This window comes from Ambystoma mexicanum, chromosome 4q, assembly GCF_040938575.1.
Source record: "Ambystoma mexicanum isolate Mex_15411 chromosome 4q, UKY_AmexF1_1, whole genome shotgun sequence".
In the NCBI taxonomy this organism is placed as follows: Eukaryota; Metazoa; Chordata; class Amphibia; order Caudata; family Ambystomatidae; genus Ambystoma; species Ambystoma mexicanum.
Window position 1 is genome coordinate 670680466 of NC_090928.1, and position 21605 is coordinate 670702070.

The 21605-nt window shown below is 49.0% G+C and overlaps 1 protein-coding gene across 5 annotated transcripts in view; it reads right to left on the minus strand.

Annotated features, from left to right (window-relative positions):
- Window positions 1-21605, minus strand: part of CCDC88A (coiled-coil domain containing 88A) — a 2139415-nt gene that overhangs the window by 1268297 nt on the left and 849513 nt on the right. For all 5 annotated transcript variants that reach the window (XM_069608255.1, XM_069608254.1, XM_069608253.1 and 2 more), the window contains exon 10: window positions 6122-6280. In XM_069608255.1, the coding sequence (XP_069464356.1) occupies window positions 6122-6280 (159 nt within the window). The remainder of the gene's footprint in view (window positions 1-6121; window positions 6281-21605) is intronic.

Below are 21605 nucleotides of genomic sequence, written 5' to 3' on the forward strand. Positions count from 1 at the left end.
TTTTCTCCGCTCGATCGGGGTCAGACGCACTTGCATCCTCAGAAGATTTTCTTCCCTTTTTCCTCTCTGGCTCTCGCTAGCGTTCGTTTACTAGTCTGTCTATGTCTTTCAAGTTAGACTTTCCAGATTGTTCATCGTGTCACCGTCGCTTCGCGGGGGCGGATTCCCATCCTCTTTGTTTAGAGTGTTTGGGTCCGGAACACCGTTGGGACTCCTGTTTTTACTGTGACTCCTTTTCGGTCCGGGCACTTCAACGTCGGTTGGAGCGGTGGGAGGAGGTGTTCCGACGAACTCCTCCTTCGCATTTTCAGGCGTTCATCGATGAGAAGAAGGAACGCCCGGTAAGTTCTTTACTTTTCAGAGCACCCCGGCCGGGGGATACCTTTCCAGGTTCCTCTTGGGCTTGGAGGGGCGTTGATCGCTCTGCCACCGGGGTTCGCCCTGAGGTGCCCATTGGGCCTAATAATGGTACCGAAGTTTTCTCAGAGGGTCTCCGTAAGGGGCCTGTGGATACCGGAGTACGCTCCGAGGCCCCTCCTGTGGGGGCTGTTTGTAGACCCAGTTCTACTGAGTCGTGGGGTACCGGAGCTCGCTCTGAGGCCTCTCTGTCGGCTTCCCTCAAAAATAAGACCGAGGTGCGCCCCGAGGCCTTGGTGGGGCTTGCGGTCACCGAACGTATGTTCGAGGCCCGCGCAGATAAGGCTGTCACCGGACGTGGGTCCGAGGTCCCTCTTTCAGAGGCTAAAGTTACCAACATTTCTGAGAGGCCTGGCAAGGGCTTACGGGTGAAGACTGTTTCTCACTGTTCCCGCTCTTGCGGCGACACCAGATCTGTTGAGGGGGCAAAGAAGCAAAGTTCTTCTTTTACCGGCAGTGCAGAGGTCCTTCCTTCGAAGGCTCAGTTGGCGGTTGGTATGTCACAAAAACATTCCAGGCCTCATAGTACCGGTTCTGCCGAGGTTCCTTATGTGAAGGCTAAGATTAAGACCCCTAATCCATCGACGGGGACCCCTGCCTCACTTCCTCACGAGCCGCAGTTCCCTTCAGATGAGGACAAAATGGCACCCGTTCCCGCCACGACCACGGCGGCCATTTTAGGGGCTACCCCTACAACTACGCCATCGGCCTCTGGTGTAGGGCTCGGTCCCGTGGGTGAACCTAAGGTCCCTTGTGCACATCCTTACCGGCCGGTTTATGATTGGAACGCCCGGATGCCTCTTCCGCACAATGTTCCGTTGCCCGCGGGGGCGGCTCCTTTGATTTATGTGGATACGTCGGTGGAGGGGCCGGTGTGGCATCCTTCCCCGTTACGTCCCTGGATTTGTCCACCTCATGAGAGGCCTCCTCAGGTCCCGAAACAGTCTCCTGAGGACGCCTTTTTTGGTAAATTTCAAGCGCTTATGCTCACCGACCCCATGAGGGAATATTTCAAAGGGCTTTTCAAGGAGATATGTCCACCTGCGCCTCCGGCTCCACCCATTCCTCCGGTGGTTCCGCTGGCGCCTCCCTTGCCCGTGGTGCCTCCCCCTGCTCTTCCGCCTTTGCCTCCATTGTCCCCAGTGGACAAGGCAGTGCCTGACACGGCTCAGCAGGATCCTGACCTGTCAGATGACCCTCAAGGCGATAAGGACAACGAGGACCTTCCCCGCTCTATCAGAGCCTTTCATGACTGGGTACTGGACATGATGAGTTTCTTAGATGTTCCGGTGCCCGAGGCACCCGCTCCGCAGGAGGGCGTGCTTTCTGGGGTGTTCATCCTGTCTCCCTTGGAGCGTACCGGCCTGTTCCTGCAGAAAGACGTTCTGGCCGAGGTCCGAAGAGTCTGGGAAAGGCCACACTCGGGACTTTTTGTCAATAAAAAGATTGACGCGAGGTACAGGCTGCATTCTTCGGAAGAGGTGGCCCTGTCGTCTTGTCTGCCTCCCTCCTCCACAGTGGTGGCTGCGGCTATGTTGCAATCCAGACCTGCAGCATCCTCTTCCACGACGGCTGCTCAGGTCTTGGGAAAGGAGGACAAGCTCCTGGACTCCCTAGGGAGGAAATTCTTTGCCAACTCAGCCTTGCAGCTCAGGCAGGCCAACGCTGAGCTGATATTGGCGGGAGCTAACATGCGGATGTGGAAAGGTCTGTCGGAGTTTGAGGAGCACATCTCGGTCGAGAAGTTGGAAGGCCTTTCCGATGCCAGCGTCTTGGCCCAGGATCTCCTGGACGCTGCGGCTCATCACGTAGACACCTCGGCTCAGGGCCTGATGCTTTGGGTTGATACCTCACGGCAGGTGTGGCTGCATGCCACTAAATTTTCTAAGGAAGTGCAAGACAAGGTGTTGGACAGTCCTTTCGATGGTAAGGAGCTTTTTCATTCTACTACTTATGTAGAGCTTACCAAGACCAAGGATAGCACTCAGACGGCTAAATCATTGTCTGTTCTGGTCAAAGCTCCTTTCAAATCCCAGAGACCATTGTCGCAAAGTCGGCCCTCCTCTGGTTTTAGGGGCTTCCTCGACTGCAAATCTCGCAGAGTGGATACTCCTGCGGGGAATAACCACCGTAGACAACAACGCACACGGTTTTTCTCCCGCTCCTCAGCCTCCTCATCAGGTTCAGGTGGCACCGCCACCGAGAAGCCTGCCAAATGAAGGTTTTCCACGCTCGGACGAGACCCCAGTGGGAGGACGCATTGCGTCTCATTGGGAGGCATGGCAGACCATCATAGAAGACAGATGGGTCTTGTCAGTCACTCGAGCGGGCTTCCGCTTACCTTTACCCCTTGCCCCACCCCTCAACCCTCCTTTTCAGCTGTCAGGCTCACCCTCCCTCAAGGCCGAAGTTCAGAAACTTCTGGACCTCAGAGCTGTGGAACCCGTTCCCCTTGGGGAGCGAGGGGAGGGCTTCTACTCCCGGCTGTTTACGGTGCCCAAACACAACCTGGCTGGCCTGCGCACCATCCTAGACCTTTCCCAGTTCAATCTTTTCCTACCCCAAGAGAAATTCAAGATGATCACGCCCAGCCAGATACGCTCCTCCTTGCAGATGGGTGATTGGCTCAGCGTTGTGGATCTTCAGGATGCGTATATGCATATCCTGATTTGGAATCCACACAGGAGATATCTCCGCTTCTCTTTGGGAGAGGAGCACTTCCAGTTTTGGGTGCTTTCTTTTGGCCTCAGCTCGGCACCGCGTGTTTTCACGAAGATGATGACGGTGATTGCGGCCTATCTTCGTCTCCAGGGTATCCATGTGTATCCTTATTTGGATGACTGGCTCTTACGAAGCCCTTGTTCGCTGGCAGCAGCGGGCAACCTCCAGTCTCTCCTTCAGCTCCTGTTCCATCTTGGGCTGTCGGTGAACTGGCGGAAATCCTCCATGACGGTCTCACAGGACCTGATCTTCCTGGGTTTTCGTTGGAACACGACCGACAGCAGAGTGTATCTGACCGGGGACAGAATGGCGGATCTGTTAGCCACGTGTCAGATGTTTGCGCAGTCGGAGAGCATGTCGGCCTGGTAGTTCCAGAGGCTTCTGGGCCTCATGGCCTCGTGTTTGCTGGCTCTTCCTCTTGCTCGTCTCAAAATGAGACGGACCCAGATGGCTCTTCGGAGCTCATGACGTCATGCAGTGGATCCGGATTCCATGCGGATTATGATTCCGGATTCCATGAGAGTGGACCTGGATTGGTGGTCATCTCTCAGCAATCTGTCTGGAGGTGCGGGGTTTCAGGACCCGGTCCCCACGGTGACGATCACGACGGACTCCTCCCTTCTAGGGTGTGGTGCGACGTTGGATCTCCTTCAGGTCTCGGACCTCTGGTCGCCTCAGGACAATCTCCTGCACATTAATCATTTGGAGCTTCTGGCGATCTTCCCAGCGCTCAGGGCGTTCAGACAGCTCATTGTCAACAAGGTGGTCCGCATAAGAACGGACAATGTGGTGTCAATGTATTACATAAACAAGCAAGGGGGAACAAAGTCTCCCCCCCTCGTGGACCTGTCCATCCAGATTTGGGAGTGGGCTGTGCTTCATGGTGTCTGGCTGCTTGCAGTGCACATCTTGGGCCAGCTGAATGTCACAGCCGATGCCCTGAGCCGGCGGACAGTGGTCAGCTACGAGTGGGAATTGAAGGCAGAGGTCCTCTCATGGATTTTCTCACGTTGGGGCACACCGCAGGTGGACCTCGTCGCTACGTCGGTGAACAAGAAGCTTCCTTAGTATGCCTCCAGAGGGGGGTTGGGAGCCTCCTCTCTGGGGGATGCTCTCGAGATTCCATGGCACAACATGAGAGCTTGCGCCTTCCCGCCTCTGCCTCTAGTTCACCGTGCAATTTGGAAGTTGAAGAACTCGGCGAACTGTTCCCTTCTACTCATAGCCCCGTGGTGGCCGGCCAGGTTTTGGTTCTCAGAACTTCAACACCTGTCGTGTATCCACCGATCAGGTTACCAGTAACTCCCGATCTTCACCAAGGGGAACAACAGATGTGGCACCCCTCGCCACAATCGCTCAGCTTGGCGGCATGGTGCCTGAGTTCAAGTCTTTAGAGCATCTGAGTTTGTCTGCGGATAACATGCGAATTATCCAGGCAGCCAGGAACCCCTCAACCAGATCTCAATACAAGAGTAAATGGCTCAGGTTCTGTCATTGGTGTTTCGAGAAGAATCTGGATCCAAGGGTGGCCACGATTGACACAGTGCTGTCCTTCGTGTCCTCCCTAGCAGAGTCAGGGGTTCATGTTCTGTCATGCAAGACTTATCTCTCAGCAGTTTCTGCTTACCTTTCTACAGACCTGTGTTCTTATTCTCTAACTAACCCAGTGGTGAAGAGGCATTTTGCTGGGTTGACACGCCTCTACCCTCCGGTTCGTAATCCGCACCCGCCATGGGACCTAAATGTAGTGCTGATGGCATCTTATCACTCATGCCATAAACCCTTTGAACCAATGGCTACGGTGGACCTCAAGTACTTGTCTTGGAAAGTGACCTTTCTGGTCGCCGTTACGTCTGCGAGGAGAGTGAATGAGCTCCAGGCATTGTCATTGGAGCACCCTTTCTTGGTCTTTCACAAGGACAAGGTAGTCCTTCGGACAAACCCGGCTTTTCTACCGAAGGTGGTGACCGAATTCCATCTGAATCAGTCGATCTCCCTTCCGGTCTTTTTTCCGAACCCTGCCTCAGAGGCTGAACGGGTTCTACACTGTCTTGATGTCCGAAGAGCTCTTAAGTTCTACCTAGACAGGACTTCCGAGCTTAGGAGTTCTTCTCAATTTTTTGTGACCTTCGGTAACCCTCAGGGCAAGCTGGCGTCTAAGGCAACTATTTCTAGGTGGATCGCCGCCTGCATCACAGAGTCTTTCACCGTCCAAGGGCTGAAACCTCCTAAGGGTATCCATGCACACCTGGTGCGGGGCAAGGCAGCCGCGGTTGCTTTTCAGAAGTATGTCCCCTGGGAGGCCATCGCTAGGGCAGCTACTTGGGCCTCCCCATCTGCTTTCTGTAACCATTACTGTCTCGACATGAGCTCAAGAGCTGACGCTCAGTTTGGTCAGGCTGTGCTGAAGAACCTTTTTCAGTAAGGGTTATTTACATCCATCCGTAGTTCCTGTAAGGAGTGCTTGGGAATCTCCCAGAAGTATGGAGGAAAGGGGACAGGACGTAGGAGTATTACCAGGTTACTCACCGTAGTGGCCACCTTACTCCTAGTCCATAGTCCCCTTTCCTCCATACGCCAGCCCGCCGTCCCCTCTAATAAGGTTCCTCTGTTATTGCTAATGGGTCTTTGACCTGGAGATAGAAAAGGACTGATGGGCGATGCGCGGGGCGGAGGCAGGGTGGGCGGGGTTACGGCCGCGTGCCTGGCCCCTCGCAGGAAAGAGAGGAGGGACACATTTTTGAAAAAAATGTGGATGCTTTTTACAAATTGCTCCGGACCGGTCCCACAGGACGGAGAGATGTCCCACAAGTATGGAGGAAAGGGGACTATGGACTAGGAGTACGGTGGTCATTGCGGTGAGTAACCTGGTAAGTATTAGGTATCTCTCAAATGTCCAACTGTGATGCTTTATTCAATAACATTTGTAATGAGAAAAAAAGAAAGACTTGTATGCATCATTTGTTGTTAAAAAAAAGCATACCTCAACTCTGGCCTTGTAAAATTCAATATCGTGCATTCTCTCTTTGTATCGGATAACTTCGCTCTCCAGCTTGTCAACTCGTATTGCTTTTTCCCGCAGTGCATCTAGTTCATCACGGTACACTCTGGCAGAGCGAGCATCGGAAGTCAAATTTAAATTCTGGGAAATAAGTGATGATAGTGATACAACAAAAATGATAAAAGAAGTCAATTAAACAGAGATAGGATATATTTACATTTTGTAGATGTGGACTTAAAATGATCGTAACTAGAAGTGTGAGTCCCACTAAAGTTATAAGTGTAAACAGATTTAGCTTGCAGACATCCACCAACACCCAAAAATGCACATATGCCCATGAATCATTTTTTTGAAATATACCAACTTGTATTATGAAAGGCTACTCATACACGTATTCCCAAAATGAAAATTGTTTAAGGATGGGAGCAGTCAGACCACATGCAGTGACATGTTAGAATGGTAGGAAGCTGCATGCAATCAAGCAGGTGTATAAAGAAACAGTTTTAGATTGAAGAGGGCATCTACAGGCACGTTATACCTTAACTCCCCTGCTGCATCAACACAGAGGTGGTTTGCACACTACATACATCTTATCACTCATACAGACATTGGCTAATCGACCATAATATTCAGTCATTTCAAACTTTTCTAAATAACATACATTTGAATAATGTATACATAAAAACTCAGGCATCAATGCAATTCTTGACTGAACATTAGTATTCCGATTTTGTTTTAAAATCAAAAAACCTTCCTTAATGCTTGTCGATAAATATACATTCACTTGCATTATCTATCCAAGCTTTGATCAGACTTTGTTCCGCATTCCACCCCCCGCCCCCCACCCCCAAAGGGCACTCGCAATAGACCGTGTGCCAGTAGTCATTAAGGGGGACTCGATAGGTAAATATACAGCTGGGGTGGCCACGACTTGCTTAAGGGCAAGTTTCTCAGGATTGTCTGGCACCGGTATGGGTGCGGGGAGGTTGTTGGGGGATTTTATGTACTCAGACGGTCGTCATGGCGTTGGGTGTGCATTATACTGTTGTGCAGGATGTCATGGCCTAGTCCAGTCCCCGCATCATGTTTTTAAAATGTATTATATGTGTCATGTCGTTGCTCAGCTGGTCGCCGCACAGGCAGGTGCGTGCGTGGTGTCTTAGGCGGTCGACGTGGCCAAGTTTGCATCGGGCAATAGTAGTTGATCTTGCTGTGTGAGAACTTATCTTGAGGTGATATGCCGCTGTTGTCCACATGTCGGTCGCCGCACGTACAAACGCCTAAAATGACAAGGAATCCCAGGGTACAGGTATGGAGATGCAATCAGTGTTCCGGCGAGGCAGGGGTGTTTGTGGGTGCAAAATGCGCTATTAAAGATGTCTTATTGGCCATGTCCACGGTAAAATGGGGTTCTCTATTGTTGTGGCCAGGGTAGACGCTGTGCCCCCAAGGTCATTAAAAAGTATGGTATGCACGTGGGTGCTATATGGCAAGTCACTGTGCGGATAGTTCTCGCAGTCCTGCGTGCACACAGAAGCTTCTGGTGTTTCTCAGGACCTCCATTTTGTGGTGGGCTGGTTGTTCTGTGTGGGGTTTTTTCATATTGTTTTCATCTGGGGGCGGTCGCCGTGCCGCGGGAGTGCTGTTAAATGAAGTATTTTGCACAGTGCGGTCTACGCGCCTCATAGATAGTTAATGATGTGATAGGTTATTTATAACTCGCTTAATAGCCAGAAGTTTTAATGACCGACTCGTTTCCGGTCGTTGCTCTCAAGTTGTGTACTATGTTACTTTGCTTTGTATTGGATTGATTCATCATTGCGGTTATATATGCTGTGTTTCTTTTATACTGCGCTTGTTTTTAATTGCAGCGTTGTTTTGTTGTCTCGCTACGGGGGCTGCACCATGCATCCCCGTACTGCCATTTGGCACTTTCATTATGTGCAAAATTACGATTCTATGGCACAAGGAGGCTCATATTATGCCAACAATCTTTACTACTGACATAGCAGCAAAGAAAATTTTTGTTTAAACAGTAACTTTTTCATTTATAAAAGAGAAAAAACACAACGTTCATAAGAACACGGTGAAAGAACCCAGTCCAAGATGGGGGCTCGGAAGCAGCCCATCAACCAATCAGGATGAACCCACACCCATAAATGTTCTTTACTCTAAGAGCAACTCCTCTTTCTTTGCTGCTGACGCACAAGATAAGTCCTTTGTTACACACTCATCCTTTTCTGTGAAGAGTTTTTTCTTGATACATTGTTTCTGTGGTATTTGCTTTATCTATTATAACTTTGTATCGCGTTTGCTCGTCGAACGTGGGGAATTTGCTTTTGTCAGCGTGCCGCTCGGCGTGAGGGTTTCTAAGCCTTCCCTTAGTCACACCTTGTGTCGGCTCCCTTTTCGGCCCCTCCCGCCCTCCTCCTCCACCCCTCCAGTTCTTTGTTACTTCGACTGCTCAGCTAACAATATTAGTTTGTAGCGCTGCTCGTGCCACCCTCCCCTGACTCCCGCTTGCCTGCTCGGCGTGGAACATTGTGTTTATATAAAGTTACCAAAAGCTCCCCTGTGAGGAGCGGCGAGTGCGCGTCGTAGAATGACACGCTAGTGAAAAGAGGCTTCGCCTGCTCGGCGTTGCACATAATTAACTGCCTCAGACAGTTTTAAAGCATTCTGTTACACGTTTCGCGTTGCTCACGCAAATTTATGGGATATTATTCCCGCATTTATTGACTGTCTGTTTTATTTATATATATATATATATATATATATATATATATATATATATATATATATATATATATATACAATTTCACTTGGTTAAGTGGAATTTTACTAGGATTGTTGGTCCTCTGTTTGGTTTGTGTCACTTGGGTATGTGCTTTTCCTATTGCATTTCATTTAACAATGCTGTTAAAGGTGTAGATGGGGTTCCCTCAGGAGATGCCAGTACCCAGGTTAGGGCGGCTTCAAAGAAAAGTAGTGAGGATTCAGTTATGAGGGGTTTGGGAGAGTCCTCCTTGGTTCCACCTCCATCGGTCTCAAGGGCTATAAAGGATTCCATGGATTCGGCACTGTCGAATTTAAATTCAACATTAGCCTCAGCTTTTGACCGGCTAATTGAAAAAATGGCGGACTTCCATCCTAGTCCTGTTATAGGACCTTCTGCAGCACCCAGAAAGTGTACAACTAAGACGAAGCATTTGCAAGGGCAACTCAGTCCAGTGCTAAATTCTCCCTCTTCCCCTGATTCCCCGGTTAGAGTTTTGAAGCGTAGATTTGGTGAAGAAGTTGCCCAGTCTTCAGCTCCAATTAGAGTGACTTCTACTCCTTTGTCATCCCCGCATGCCTCTGAAGATTCAGACTCCCCGCCCAAAAGGCGGAAAAGAAAGGTTTCGTCTATGGGGGGGGTTTCAGACCAGTGAGGAACAATTATTGGATGACAGCGGGGCTCCGTTTTTTGATCCCTCTCTTATTCAGCACCCTAGATCGGCTGAATGGCGTCCTTCTGAGGCGGTCTTCTCTTTCCTTCACCATTGGGTTAGGAAGGCTCTTCATAGCAAGGACAGGAATAAGCTACATTCAGAATGTCCACGTCCTGTTATTCCTGACAAGTTGGCTGTGACTCCTGCTATTGATCAATCCATGGTGGCTTTCTTGTCTCAGAGGGGTAAAGACCCTGAGAAGGGAGTTGATGGTGCGCTTAAAGGTTGTCAGGATAGGCTTTTGGATATGTTGAGGGCCTTGACCCAAATTTTCGAATTGGCATAAGAGGCGGCCATGAATGAGTCGCAAATTGATGCTGAAGCGCTCAGGGGCTGGGTGCAGCGTTCTGTTTGCCTGCTCGGCAACGCTAACTCAGCATTTCTAAGGAGAGGCGCAAAGCGCTCCTTAGACGCATAGATCCCTAGTTGCAAGATATGGCAGATGGAGAGGCTGGTCCCAAAGCTCAAGGAAATCTTTTTGTTGGCAAATTCATCAAAGACCTTTCAGCGTATGTCCATACCTTTACGGCTTTAGATAAGGCCCAGACAAACATCAGGAAGCTTTTTGCACCCAAAATTTTTGATAAGGCCGGACGAGGAAGAGCCCGCTCTTCTGGCCGCTCCTACTTCAGGGGCTCTACCCGACCACAACAATACGCCTCTAGAGGGGCCCATCATTCTTCCTCTGCTCAAGGAGCACAGACGACCTTCTATCCCCATAGAGGATCTCAATGGAGAGGTCGGAATGGCAGAGGTCCAGGTAGAGCGAGATCCGCTCCAGGTATTGTCTTGTCTCATAAATGTTTCTTCCCACAGAGGTTTGGGGGGCAGGTTGGTAAGATTTCTTCATCATTGGGAAAGTCTCATCTCAGACCCTTGGGTGCCACAAACTGTTCGGGGTTTTCACATAGAATTTTACTCCCCTCCATGTCAACTCTCTCCGCCTCCACCTCTTGTGTTCAATCAAGAGAAGCAGAAGCTGGTGGACACGGTGATTCAGAAGCTTGTTTTCAAGGGTGCAGTAGTCCCGGCTACATTCAAAGCTTCTCAATTCCTCAGTACAATTTTTCTGGTTCCGAAACCCGAGGAGGGGTTTCGCCTGGTGATAAATCTCAGAAATCTCAACTCCTTTGTAGTTTACCATCATTTCAAAATGGGGGGCATTCACCTTCTGAGGGATACACTGCTTCCAGGGGATTGGATGGTTAAGTTAGATCTCAAAGATGCTTATCTGGTAGTGCCTGTTTTTCCCCCTCATTAGGACTTTCTTCAGTTTCTTTGGGGGGGTCGCAGATGGCAGTTTGCATCTCTCCCGTTCGGCCTATCATCAGCCCCGTGGTGCGTCACCAAGCTAATGAGGCCAGTGATGGCTTTTCTGATGTCAAAAGGGATCAGGAGTATAATGTATCTGGACGACATTCTTCTCCTAGCTCAGGATCTCAGGCTTCTGCATCCAATTTCTGGGCTTCAATATAGATTCAAAGCAGTGCATCCTGCTTCTCCCAGACACCAGGCTCTTGAAGATTTGGAAAGAAATTCGCCTCATTCTGAGGCTGGGGCAAGTGGGAATGTTGTCTGCCTCCATTCAGGCTATATTTCCAGCGCCTCTTCATTACAGGGCTCTTCAACATCTCAAGGGAAGACATTTGCGCAAGTGTCTGTCTTATGCTTAAAAGGTGAAGCTGGATCCAGGGGCCCAACTGGAGCTTCTTTGGTGGCTCAAACATATGAATGCATGGAATGGCAAAGCGATCTTTGGACCCTCTCCGGATACGGTTCTCGAGTCGGATGCCAGCAGAGCCGGTTAGGGGGCCAGGATAGGTCAGATTTCCATTGGAAGGAAAGGGGCAGATCAGGAGAGTCTTCTGCAGATAAATTGCCTAGAATTGCTCGCAGGATCCTTTGAGGTCAAGAACCTTCTCAAGGATCAGGGGAATTACTGTGTCCTCCTTCGGGTGGACAACGTTTCGGCGGTCCGATATATCAACCACCTGGGGGGGACCCGCTCGAAGGCCCTAGCGGACTTGGCAAGGGAGTTCTGGCATTTTTGCCTGGACAGAAACATTCTGCTTCAAGCAGAGTATCTTCTGGGGATAAGCAATTCAGTGGCAGATTGGAATTCCCGTTACCTCCAGGACAGCAGCGATTGGATGCTGGACAGGAATATATTTGCATTGATGCAGTCTCTTTGGGGTCCCATTTACATAGACCTGTTCGTCTCGCGTCTCAACTGCCAGGTTCCTCGGTTTTACAGTTGGAGACCAGACCCTCGGGCTCTGGCGACGGATACTTTCCTTCAAGACTGGTCAGGTCTCCTCCCCTATGCTTTTCCTCCATTCTCCATGATAACCAGATCTCTGGTACAGTTACGCAGACAGGACATTACCCTGATAATAGTGACCCCGTTCTGGCCTTTTCAGGTTTGGTTTCCTGCACTCCTAGAGTTGTCTGTGGATTTTCCTCGCCTTCTTCCTCTTCACCCTCTGCTCTTGACGGACCCGCCGGGTCACCCTCACAGCCTGGTTCTTCAGGGACATCTTTCCCTTTTGGTTTGGAAGATTTCAGCTCTTCCTGGTGCTTCAGAGGCCTTTCGCAGGACTCTATTAGTGTCATCAAGGATTCCTGGGCAGCCTCCACCAAGACAGGGTATTCATCAGCGTGGAATCGCTGGGTTAGCTGGTGTTTGGTTAGGCACCTCGATCCCATTTTTGCTCCTCCAGTAGACATAGTAAACTTTTTAGTGGAATTGTTTAAGGAAGGGAAAGCCTATCCAACAATTAATGGGTTTAGATCAGCTATATCAGCTGGCCATGTTCTGGTTAAAGGAGGAGCCTTTCTGACCAGAAACATTTTCTGGTCAGAAAGGCTCTGAAGTTGTTAGGGAGAATTCTCTGTTAAGGCTAATTTCTCAAACCTAGTGAGTCCCCCAGCAGCTTTGCTGGATTTTCGGGGTTTATTGTTTTCTCTCCTGCTAAGAGTGAGACTCTTTTCCTCCCACTCTTAGACATGATTTGAGGTGTTCCTTTGACTTTGAATGTGTTTTATGGGCCATGGAGTCCTTTACCCCATAGGGCTTCATATGTTTTTGGTATGTGGGTTACACAGCACCCTCTGTGCAGTAACCCAGGGGTGTCATAGTGACCCCCAAACAGACTCCATACCCTGGGACTGACTACTGTCTCTCAGGGCATGTAAAGTCACCATTGGCTTTTACTAGTCCCAAATTATGAACAGAAACCAGTACAAACCATCATATTGTGGACGTATTGGTCGGGGCAATTCGATTGCCCGGGGTCTGTTGTTCGAGGGGGCACGTCTCCGTCCCCCCTGATCGAGTTTTGGCTGGTGGCAGTGGATATTACTTTTTATATTCGACCGCGAATATTTTCCTATGGGATTTTCCCATTGTTCGATGCTACCACTTTTTAATATAGCCTCGAACATACCGCCGGTTTATTAAATTAATATAAAATCACCGGTTGGTAATTTTTGCCGAAACTCAGTTCCAAAATGGCATTTGTGTTCGCTTCTGTGACTCCAACCTAAGTCAGGCCCTTTGTTCCACTTTTTGGCGGGCTTCTCCACAGAAGCCTCCAAAAGTGGTGCCACTCTGTCTGTGTACCACAGAGGGTGTGGGAGGGGGTTTAGGCACCCCGGACTGAGTTTCCTCGGCAACTCAAGTTGCACTCTTGTGTGATTGGACCAAGTGGTGAGCCGCTCTGACTGCTCAGCCACAGCTACCAGGTAAATCTGGGTGGTACAGACTGCTACCAATTGGGTTTACTGCCAACCACCTGTAGTCTTAAATATTTTGCAGTGGTCCCTAAGGGAACTGCACAGGTTTATGCCTAACACTGGTATACAGCGGTGGGATTTGTATTGAGTATACATTTTAGTGTGCTTGTAGATACCTTAGTGCAACTAAAAACAAAGCTTAGCACTAAACAAATTATTTTCAAAAAACATGTCAACTATGGAAAGTTATAGTCAAGAGTCCCTTGCTACAAAAACCGCTGATTGTTTAAGAGTTCTGTGTAAGCATAAGAATCTCCTGACTAAAGGCAAGAAAATGGAGCTAATAGAAAGGTTGTTAACAAACAAAAGTCTGGATGGTGATTCAGAGGAACCTACCACTCCAGCAACTGTAGATAACAGCAATGATATTGATATGAATGCTAGTATTGATAACTGTGAGTCAGAAGCAGAAGAGGAGGATGAAGATGCTAGAGTTGTCTCCCCTGGCCCTCTACCTGCCCTGCCAGCTGTACCTACGGGACCCCTACCAGGTCCCACACTTAATCCTCAATATATGGAACTAGAAAAAAGGAAGCTAGAATTCAAAAGAATTAATGCTCAAACAGAACAACGGCACCAAGAACTAAGGCTCAGAGAAATGGAGCTCAGCCATGAGCTAGAAATGAAAAAATTGTCTGTGGAAAGTGCTTCTCTCTCCGAATCCTCTAGGAGTTCCAGTCCCAAAAGACCCCGGATGCCTAAAGAATTGGTGGGTATGTATGAGCCTAAGTTGGATGTGTTGGACTGGTTGAGTTTGTTTGAATATAATCATGGGCTCCAGAACATTACAGGAAATGAGTTACTTTCCTGGTTGTTCTCTAGGCTCCCCCCTGTTGCAACTGATGTGGTAATGGAGTTGGGGGAGGAGGATAAGAAGGATTATGAATGTGTGAAACTAGCTTTGATAGCTAGATTTGGGAAGACCCCTTCCCAGTACCTTAAGAGGTTTAGGACCCTCAAAAAGCATGATGGTACCCCTTGGGCTACCTGGGTGAGTGAAAGTTTGAAGAATTTAGAGGGATGGATTAAGGGTTACAAAGTGAACACTTATGAGGGAATGAAGAATCTTGTGATGTTGGAGTCAATTTATGATGCCTGCTCTCCTGTGCTCAGACAGCACTTGGCTGATTCAAAGGAATTAGATTCCAGGAAACTAGCTAAGCCTGCTGACTTGTGGGTTGCCAACAGGGCTACTCACAAGGACTCTGGGGTAACTCAGAAAAAGGATGAGGGGAAACAGCCAAAAAAGGACTCCAAAGAGAATTCTAATAATTCCAATCCCAAAGAGGGCCCCACACAAAACAATAAGGGTAGACCACAAGGGAAACCAAATCAGAGTAGTGCACCAAATCAGAGTAGTGCACCCTCTGGTGGTAAACCAGAAGGAGGTCAGAGCAAACCACCATTCCAGAAAGCATTTGGTAAATGCTATGTTTGTGGCTCGCTTGACCATGTGAAAGGAGATCCCAGATGTAAGGGTAAACCTTCAGGGGTCCAGGTTGTCTCCTTAGCCTTCGCTCCAGAGGAGGTAGTACAAATGGCAAGTGGAAACTTTTTACTGCTGGCTGATGAACCCATTGGAGTCTCAGCCAGTGTTTCTTTAGTGTCTCTGTGTCTGTGGGAACAACAGAATTTAGATGTCTATAACTCTATCCCAGATAATACTAGTATTATAAGGACAGTGTTCAGGTGAATGGTCAGGAGACTCCTGCCATTAGGGACAGCATAACTGTGGTGGATACATCTTTTTTTCAGGCTGAGGATGTTGCTAAGGCACCCAAACGCCTCACCAAGTTAGCTGGAGGGCCTGTGCAGATGCTTCCCCAACTACCAGTTCTCAACCAGTGTAATGACATGACTGTGAAGATACCTGTCAGCATACAAAGTGAGGTACCAGGAAGGGTTCTGTTGGGTAATGACCTGAAAACTCTTGGAGTAGTTTCACATACCCCCAGACCTCCTAGTAAAAGGTTACAGGAGCTCACCAGACGTGCATGGGAGAGGACCATGAGAGGTACTGTCATGATGCCTACCCCCAGGCATCCGGACCAAGCCCATCAGCCCCGGGTGCAGGCATCTAGACATTTAGTAAAACCTCAGCAGCCCCGGCTAGGGGCTATCTGAGTTCAGTCCTGGCGCCTTAGGCGCCAGGCTCATAGTAGAAATCAGTCCTGGCGCCTAAGGCGCCAGGCTCATAGTCATTACTTACCTCAGGCAGGCCATGCTGCAAATGACTCCAATCCAACATGAAGCCTGAAAGGGACTATTTTTCTACAGGGACTATTTTTTACTCTGGTGTGGTTCTAGGGACTTCTTACCTGGGACTACTTTTGAGGCTATTTAAACCACGCCCGACCAGCAACACACGCTTTGAGTTATTCTGCATCCAGCAGCGTAACGCTCACCGTGCCTGCAGCCTGCATCCAGTCTTCTGCCACGCCCGCCTCGAATCCGGAGCTCCTAAAACAAAGAGGAAAGAAAGGGACAAGGTTAGAAAACAAACTTATTTCTATTCCACACCTGATTCTGGATCCATCTCGTCTCCGGACCTGTAAAGAACATCATTTCTGCACGCGCCGCACCTCCAGCTGCAGCGCCGCGCCATACTCACCAGTCTTCACAGCATCTTTCGGGTCGGCGCTGCCTCCATCATTTCTTCGCCGAACTTCGGCACCTAGGAGATAAAAGAAAACCACAAGGTGAGCCGAGGAAACCAACAAATATAATTCTTACCACCATAGACTTACCTGATTTATCACCGGAGGCATCCTTTTGTGACTCTCCATATTTTCACGTACCGCATCTGTAAACAGAGACAAAACAACACGTTTTCCACATGCAACATTTACCGGACAGAGCCGGGTAATACAGACTCTTACCTGAGCGCCACCAGCTGCCACAAGAGCATCTTTTCACGAGCCAGCTGCAAGACAAGAAAGGAAGGGGGGAACAAGAGTGAACATCTGACATATTGAACTCTATGAACTTAATACTTACTGGTCCTCACCAGGAACCTCAGAGTCAATACTCTCCGGAACTCTCCCGAGCCTTCAAACCAGTGAAGTAACTGGAATCGACGCGCCCCTGCAAATACACGCAGGATGGAGAGCTCATCTTTCAAGAATATAAGGTGAGATTGCTGTGAGGGCATGTCGGAGGTGAGTAGTTGGGGAGGACTGTAGGGGTGCCATCACTTGAATCCACAAGTGGCTAAATCCATCTCTCCACTTGCAGGAGAATATTTCTACGGGTTAAGCAGACAAGATTAGGAGGGCAGATCCAGTCAGTCATCGCTGCACTACGCATCACGTGGGTGGAGACCGCAGCTGTCCGGGTCCGACCGACGCCCCTGTGGGAGCCAGGTGAGCGTAACAGGTACTCCCCAGGAGATGAAGAAAGATATCACTCCTACTCCACTGGAGTTACAACTTGCTATCACTGAACAAAAAGAAGCAAAGGGGAAACCCAAGGCTTCAAGAAAACAGCCAACAGCAAGCACTCCAGTGCTTCCAACAAGGACTTCCCCTAGGTTGTCCAAAGTTACACCTGTAACTCCACTTCCAGCTGAGGCTGAGAGGGAGGTACAACCCTGTATGGTGGAACTAGACTCTGAAGAAGAGCTAGTGGAAGGCCAATAACTCATTGGAGATCTGGATCTTGTTGACCATCCTGAGCTGCAGTCTTTACTGGCAGAAGGTGGACCCAACAGGGCAGACTTCAGTAAGGGACAGAGAGAATGTCCAACTCTGGAAGGTCTTCGCCAACAGGCAGCTTCTCAGGCTGATGGGCAAGAGCCTGGAAAGTATAGGTTGCACTGGGAAGATGGCCTCGTCTACAGTGAACCAACTGAGTCTGCACCTGGAGACTACAAGCGGCTTGTAGTACCCCAAGAAAACAGACAACAGTTCTTGCAACTGGCCCATGAGATTCCTTTGGCTGGTCACTTGAGTTTCAAGAAGACCAAGGAAAGGCTCTCACTCTACTTTTATTGGCCAAAGATGGGGCTGAGGTAGATAAGTTTTGCAAGAGCTGCCACACCTGCCAGACTTCTGGTAAGGTTGGATCCAAGCACCTTTAGTGCCTCTCCCAGTTGTGGGAGTCCCATTTGAGAGGGTAGGGATTGACATTGTTGGTCCCCTTGATACCCCAACCTCCTCAGGCAACAGGTTTATCCTTGTTGTAGTAGACCATGCTACTAGGTACCCTGAGGCAATTCCTATGAGGACTGTTACAGCTACGGCTGTGGCTAAGGCCCTCCTTGGTATTTTTACCAGGGTTGGGTTTCCTAAGGAAGTAATCTCTGACAGGGGGTCAACTATTATGTCCCACTACATGAAAGCCATGTGGAAAACCTGTGGAGTTACTTACAAGTTCTCTACCGCCTACCACCCTCAGACAAATGGGTTGGTAGAAATGTTCAACAGAACCATGAAGAGCATGATAGGTGCTTTAGAAGATCCCCTTAAAAGAAAGTGGGACCTTCTATTGCCATGCCTTCTCTTTGCTTATAGAGTAGTCCCTCAGGAGGTAGTAGGTTATTTTCCCTTTGAACTTCTTTATGGCCATCCAGTCAGAGGTCCATTGGCCCTGATTAAGGAGGGGTTGGAGAGTGCTCCTTCCCCCAAGCCAGTCAGAGTGACTGACTATGTGATAGGTCTCCAGAGGAGAATGTCCCAAATGATGGCAGAAGCTAGTGATAACCTGAAAGCTGGACAAGCTTTGGTCAAATATTGGCACGACCAAAAGACTAACATGGTTGAGTTCACTCAAGACCAGCTAGTTCTAGTTATGATCCCAACAAGGCAGAGGGCCTTGCAACATAAATGGATGGGACCCTTCAAGGTTGTGGGTAAACTTGGAGAGGTGAACTATCTGGTGGACTTGGGCAATCCCAAGGAGGCTTCCAGAGTCTTCCACACCAACAGACTAAAGGCGTATGTCTCCAGGCCCGAAGTAGGAGCCTTGCTTCTAGCTTCAAAAACAATAGGAAGAAGAGAGTGAAGCTCTCCCTGATCTCCTCAGAGGCTTATCCATGGACGAAAAGATTGAAGGAGTAAATCTCTCTTCAAATCTGACACCTGAGCAACAAGAAGAGTGCAAAGCTATGTTAAATCAGTTTCCCTCTCTGTTCTCACTTTCACCAGGCTTGACTCACTGGTGACTGTCTGCCAGTCAAAAGCAGAGGATATAGAATGTCAGAAAATGTAAGGACCCACATCAAAGGGGAGGTCAAGAAGATGCTTGATCTCAGGGTAATAGAGCCCTCTACTAGCCCATGGTCTAGCCCAGTTGTGTTAGTAGCAAAGGCAGGATCCAAGGAGTTGAGATTCTGTGTGGACTATAGAGCTCTGAATGCAGTCGCCAAGACTGATGCCCACCCTTTGCCCAGGACAGATGAGTTGGTGGATAGACTTGGGTTAGCCAAGTTCCTCAGCACATTTGACCTTACGTCAGGCTATTGGCAAATAGCCCTGACAGACCATGCCAAGGAGAAAACTGCATTTTCTACCCCAGTTGGCCTATACCAATTTAAGGTTATGCCTTTTGGACTGAAAAATGCACCTGCTACATTCCAAAGGATGGTGAACCAAGTTCTGAATGGGATGGAGGACTTCTGCGTGGCATACTTGGATGACATTGCAGTATTCAGCCAAACCTGGGAAGAACATGTGAACCACTTAGGACATGTTTTGCAGGCTCTTGGACAAGCCAATCTGACCATAAAGGCAAGTAAATGCCAGATTGGACAGAGTAAGGTAGTCTATCTTGGGCATGAGGTAGGAGGTGGAGAAATAAGGCCTTTGCTCAGTAAGATTGAAGCTGTGCAAAATTGGACAACACCTACTACTCAAACCCAGGTGAGAGCCTTCCTAGGCCTCACTGGGTATTACGGGAATTTCATAGAGAACTATGGGACCATAGCTTATCCACTGAATGTAATCTCCTCTCCAAAGTTCCCTAAGAAGGTCAAATGGAATGAGGAATGCAATCAGGCCTTTGAAAACCTGACGAAAGCTCTTTGCCAAGCACCAGTATTGAGAGCTCCTGACTACTACCAAACTTTCATTGTGCAGACCAATGCTTCTAATGTAGGTATAGGTGCAGTCCGTAGCCAACTGGGTGAGAAAGGTAGGGAGCACCCCATTTGTTTCATCAGCAGAAAGCTGAAGGATCCTGAGACAAGGAGGGCAACAACAGAAAGAGAATGTTTTGCTATTGTGTGGGCACTGAAGAAGTTTAGGCCCTACTTGTATGGTCCTACTTTTGTCATTCAGACTGACCACCAACCCTTGAGATGGTTAATGCAAATGAAAGGGGAAAATCCAAAATTATTGAGATGGTCAATCTGCCTGCAAGGGTTTGATTTCACCATTGAGCACAGGTCAGAATGTCACCACCAAAATGCTGATGGTCTCTCTAGGATGTATGTCATCGACTAGAGGTATGAGATTCATCCAGGAGTGGATTAAATCCTCCTGTCCCTTAGTCTGGGGATGGGGGGGGTGAGTGTTAGGGAGAATTCTCTGTTAAGGCTAATTTCCCAAACCTAGTGAGTCCCCCAGCAGCTTTGCTGGATTTTCAGGGTTTATTTTTTTCTCTCCTGCTAAGAGTGAGACTCTTTTCCTTCCACTCTTAGACATGATTTGAGGTGTTCCTTTGACTTTGAATGTGTTTTATGGGCTATGGGGTCCTTTATCCCATAGGGCTTCATATGTTTTTGGTATGTGGGTTACACAGCACCCTCCGTACAGTAACCCAGGGGTGTCATAGTGACCCCCAAACATAGCCTCCATACCCTGGGACTGACTACTGTCTCCCAGGTCATGTAAAGTCACCATTGGCTTTACTAGTTCGAAATTATGAACAGAAACCAGTACAAACCATCATATTGTGGATGTACTGGTCTGGGCAGTTCGATTGCCCCGGGGTCTGTTGTTCGAGGGGGCACGTCTCCGTCCCCCCGATCGAGTTCTGGCTGGTGACAGTGGATACTACTTTTTATATTCGACCGCAAATATTTTCCTATGGGATTTTCCCATTTTTCGAGGCTACCACTTTTGAATATAGCCTTGAACATACCGCCGGTTTATTGAATTAATATAAAATCACCGGTTGGTAATTTTTGCCGAAACTCGGTTCCAAAATGGCGTTTGTGTTCGCTTCTGTGACTCCAACTCAAGTCGGGCCCTTTGTTCCACTTTTTGGCGGGCTTCTCCACAGAAGCCTCCAAAAGTGGTGCCACTCTGTCTGGGTACCACGGGGGGTGTGGGAGGGGGTTTAGGCACCCTGGACTGAGTTGCCTCGGCAACTCAAGTCGCACTCTTGTGTGACTGGCCCAAGTGGTGAGCCGCTCGGCTCACCACTTAGCATGTTTGATTGACAGCTAGGCTGAATGAATGGGGGTTTGCTGCATAAAAGCAGGCTTTGGGGACTGGAACTTCAGAAGTCACCACAGGACCTAAAGAGTCCGAAGAAGGAGAAGCCGAGCCGACCTGCAACGACGACACCACCGGTGGAGCCCTGTTGAACCATCTCACCACTTTTCCCAACGACAGAGGAGATCTCCAGCCCGGAGAGTCTTCTTCCTTTGACTGGTGGGGAAAACCAGTTTGCCCGTCTTTTCGCCTTCCCGGATCCTCTCGTGGCCACCTTGCCTGTGCCAAGCACCCCGGCAACCGGGATACCACGGTTTTTCCACTACTGCGAATAAAAGGGTCTTACCTTTTAACCAGAGAACTCTGCGGCTTGTTTCTTCCCTGGCAGTGCAACGACCTTCAGCTTTCCTCCACGCCAACACCATCTCTTCCTCTGGACGACGTTGTGACTTGCACCTGCTGCCAGGAACAACTGCCCCCGCTGGAGGATCCTCTCCACTTTCAAGGTACTGTGTCCGCCTGGCCTCCCTCACAACGGTCTGTGTGGGCTGACTCTTAAAGTCTCCACTTACTACTTGGGTTGGCCCTAGGCTGGCTAACTGAACTTTTCTGAGCTGACTTAATTCTTTTCTGAACTCCCTGCAAGACTTTTCAAGACTTTTAAACTGTGTGATCTTGGGCACATTGGTGCTCTGTTCTCTCTAAGAGGGAGCCTGGCCTCTGAACTTTTGGCTCACAAGTAGACTTGACTTTCCTGCCTTGCTGGGTGCTTCTAAAGTATTGTGTTGTGTGCGTTTCCTAATT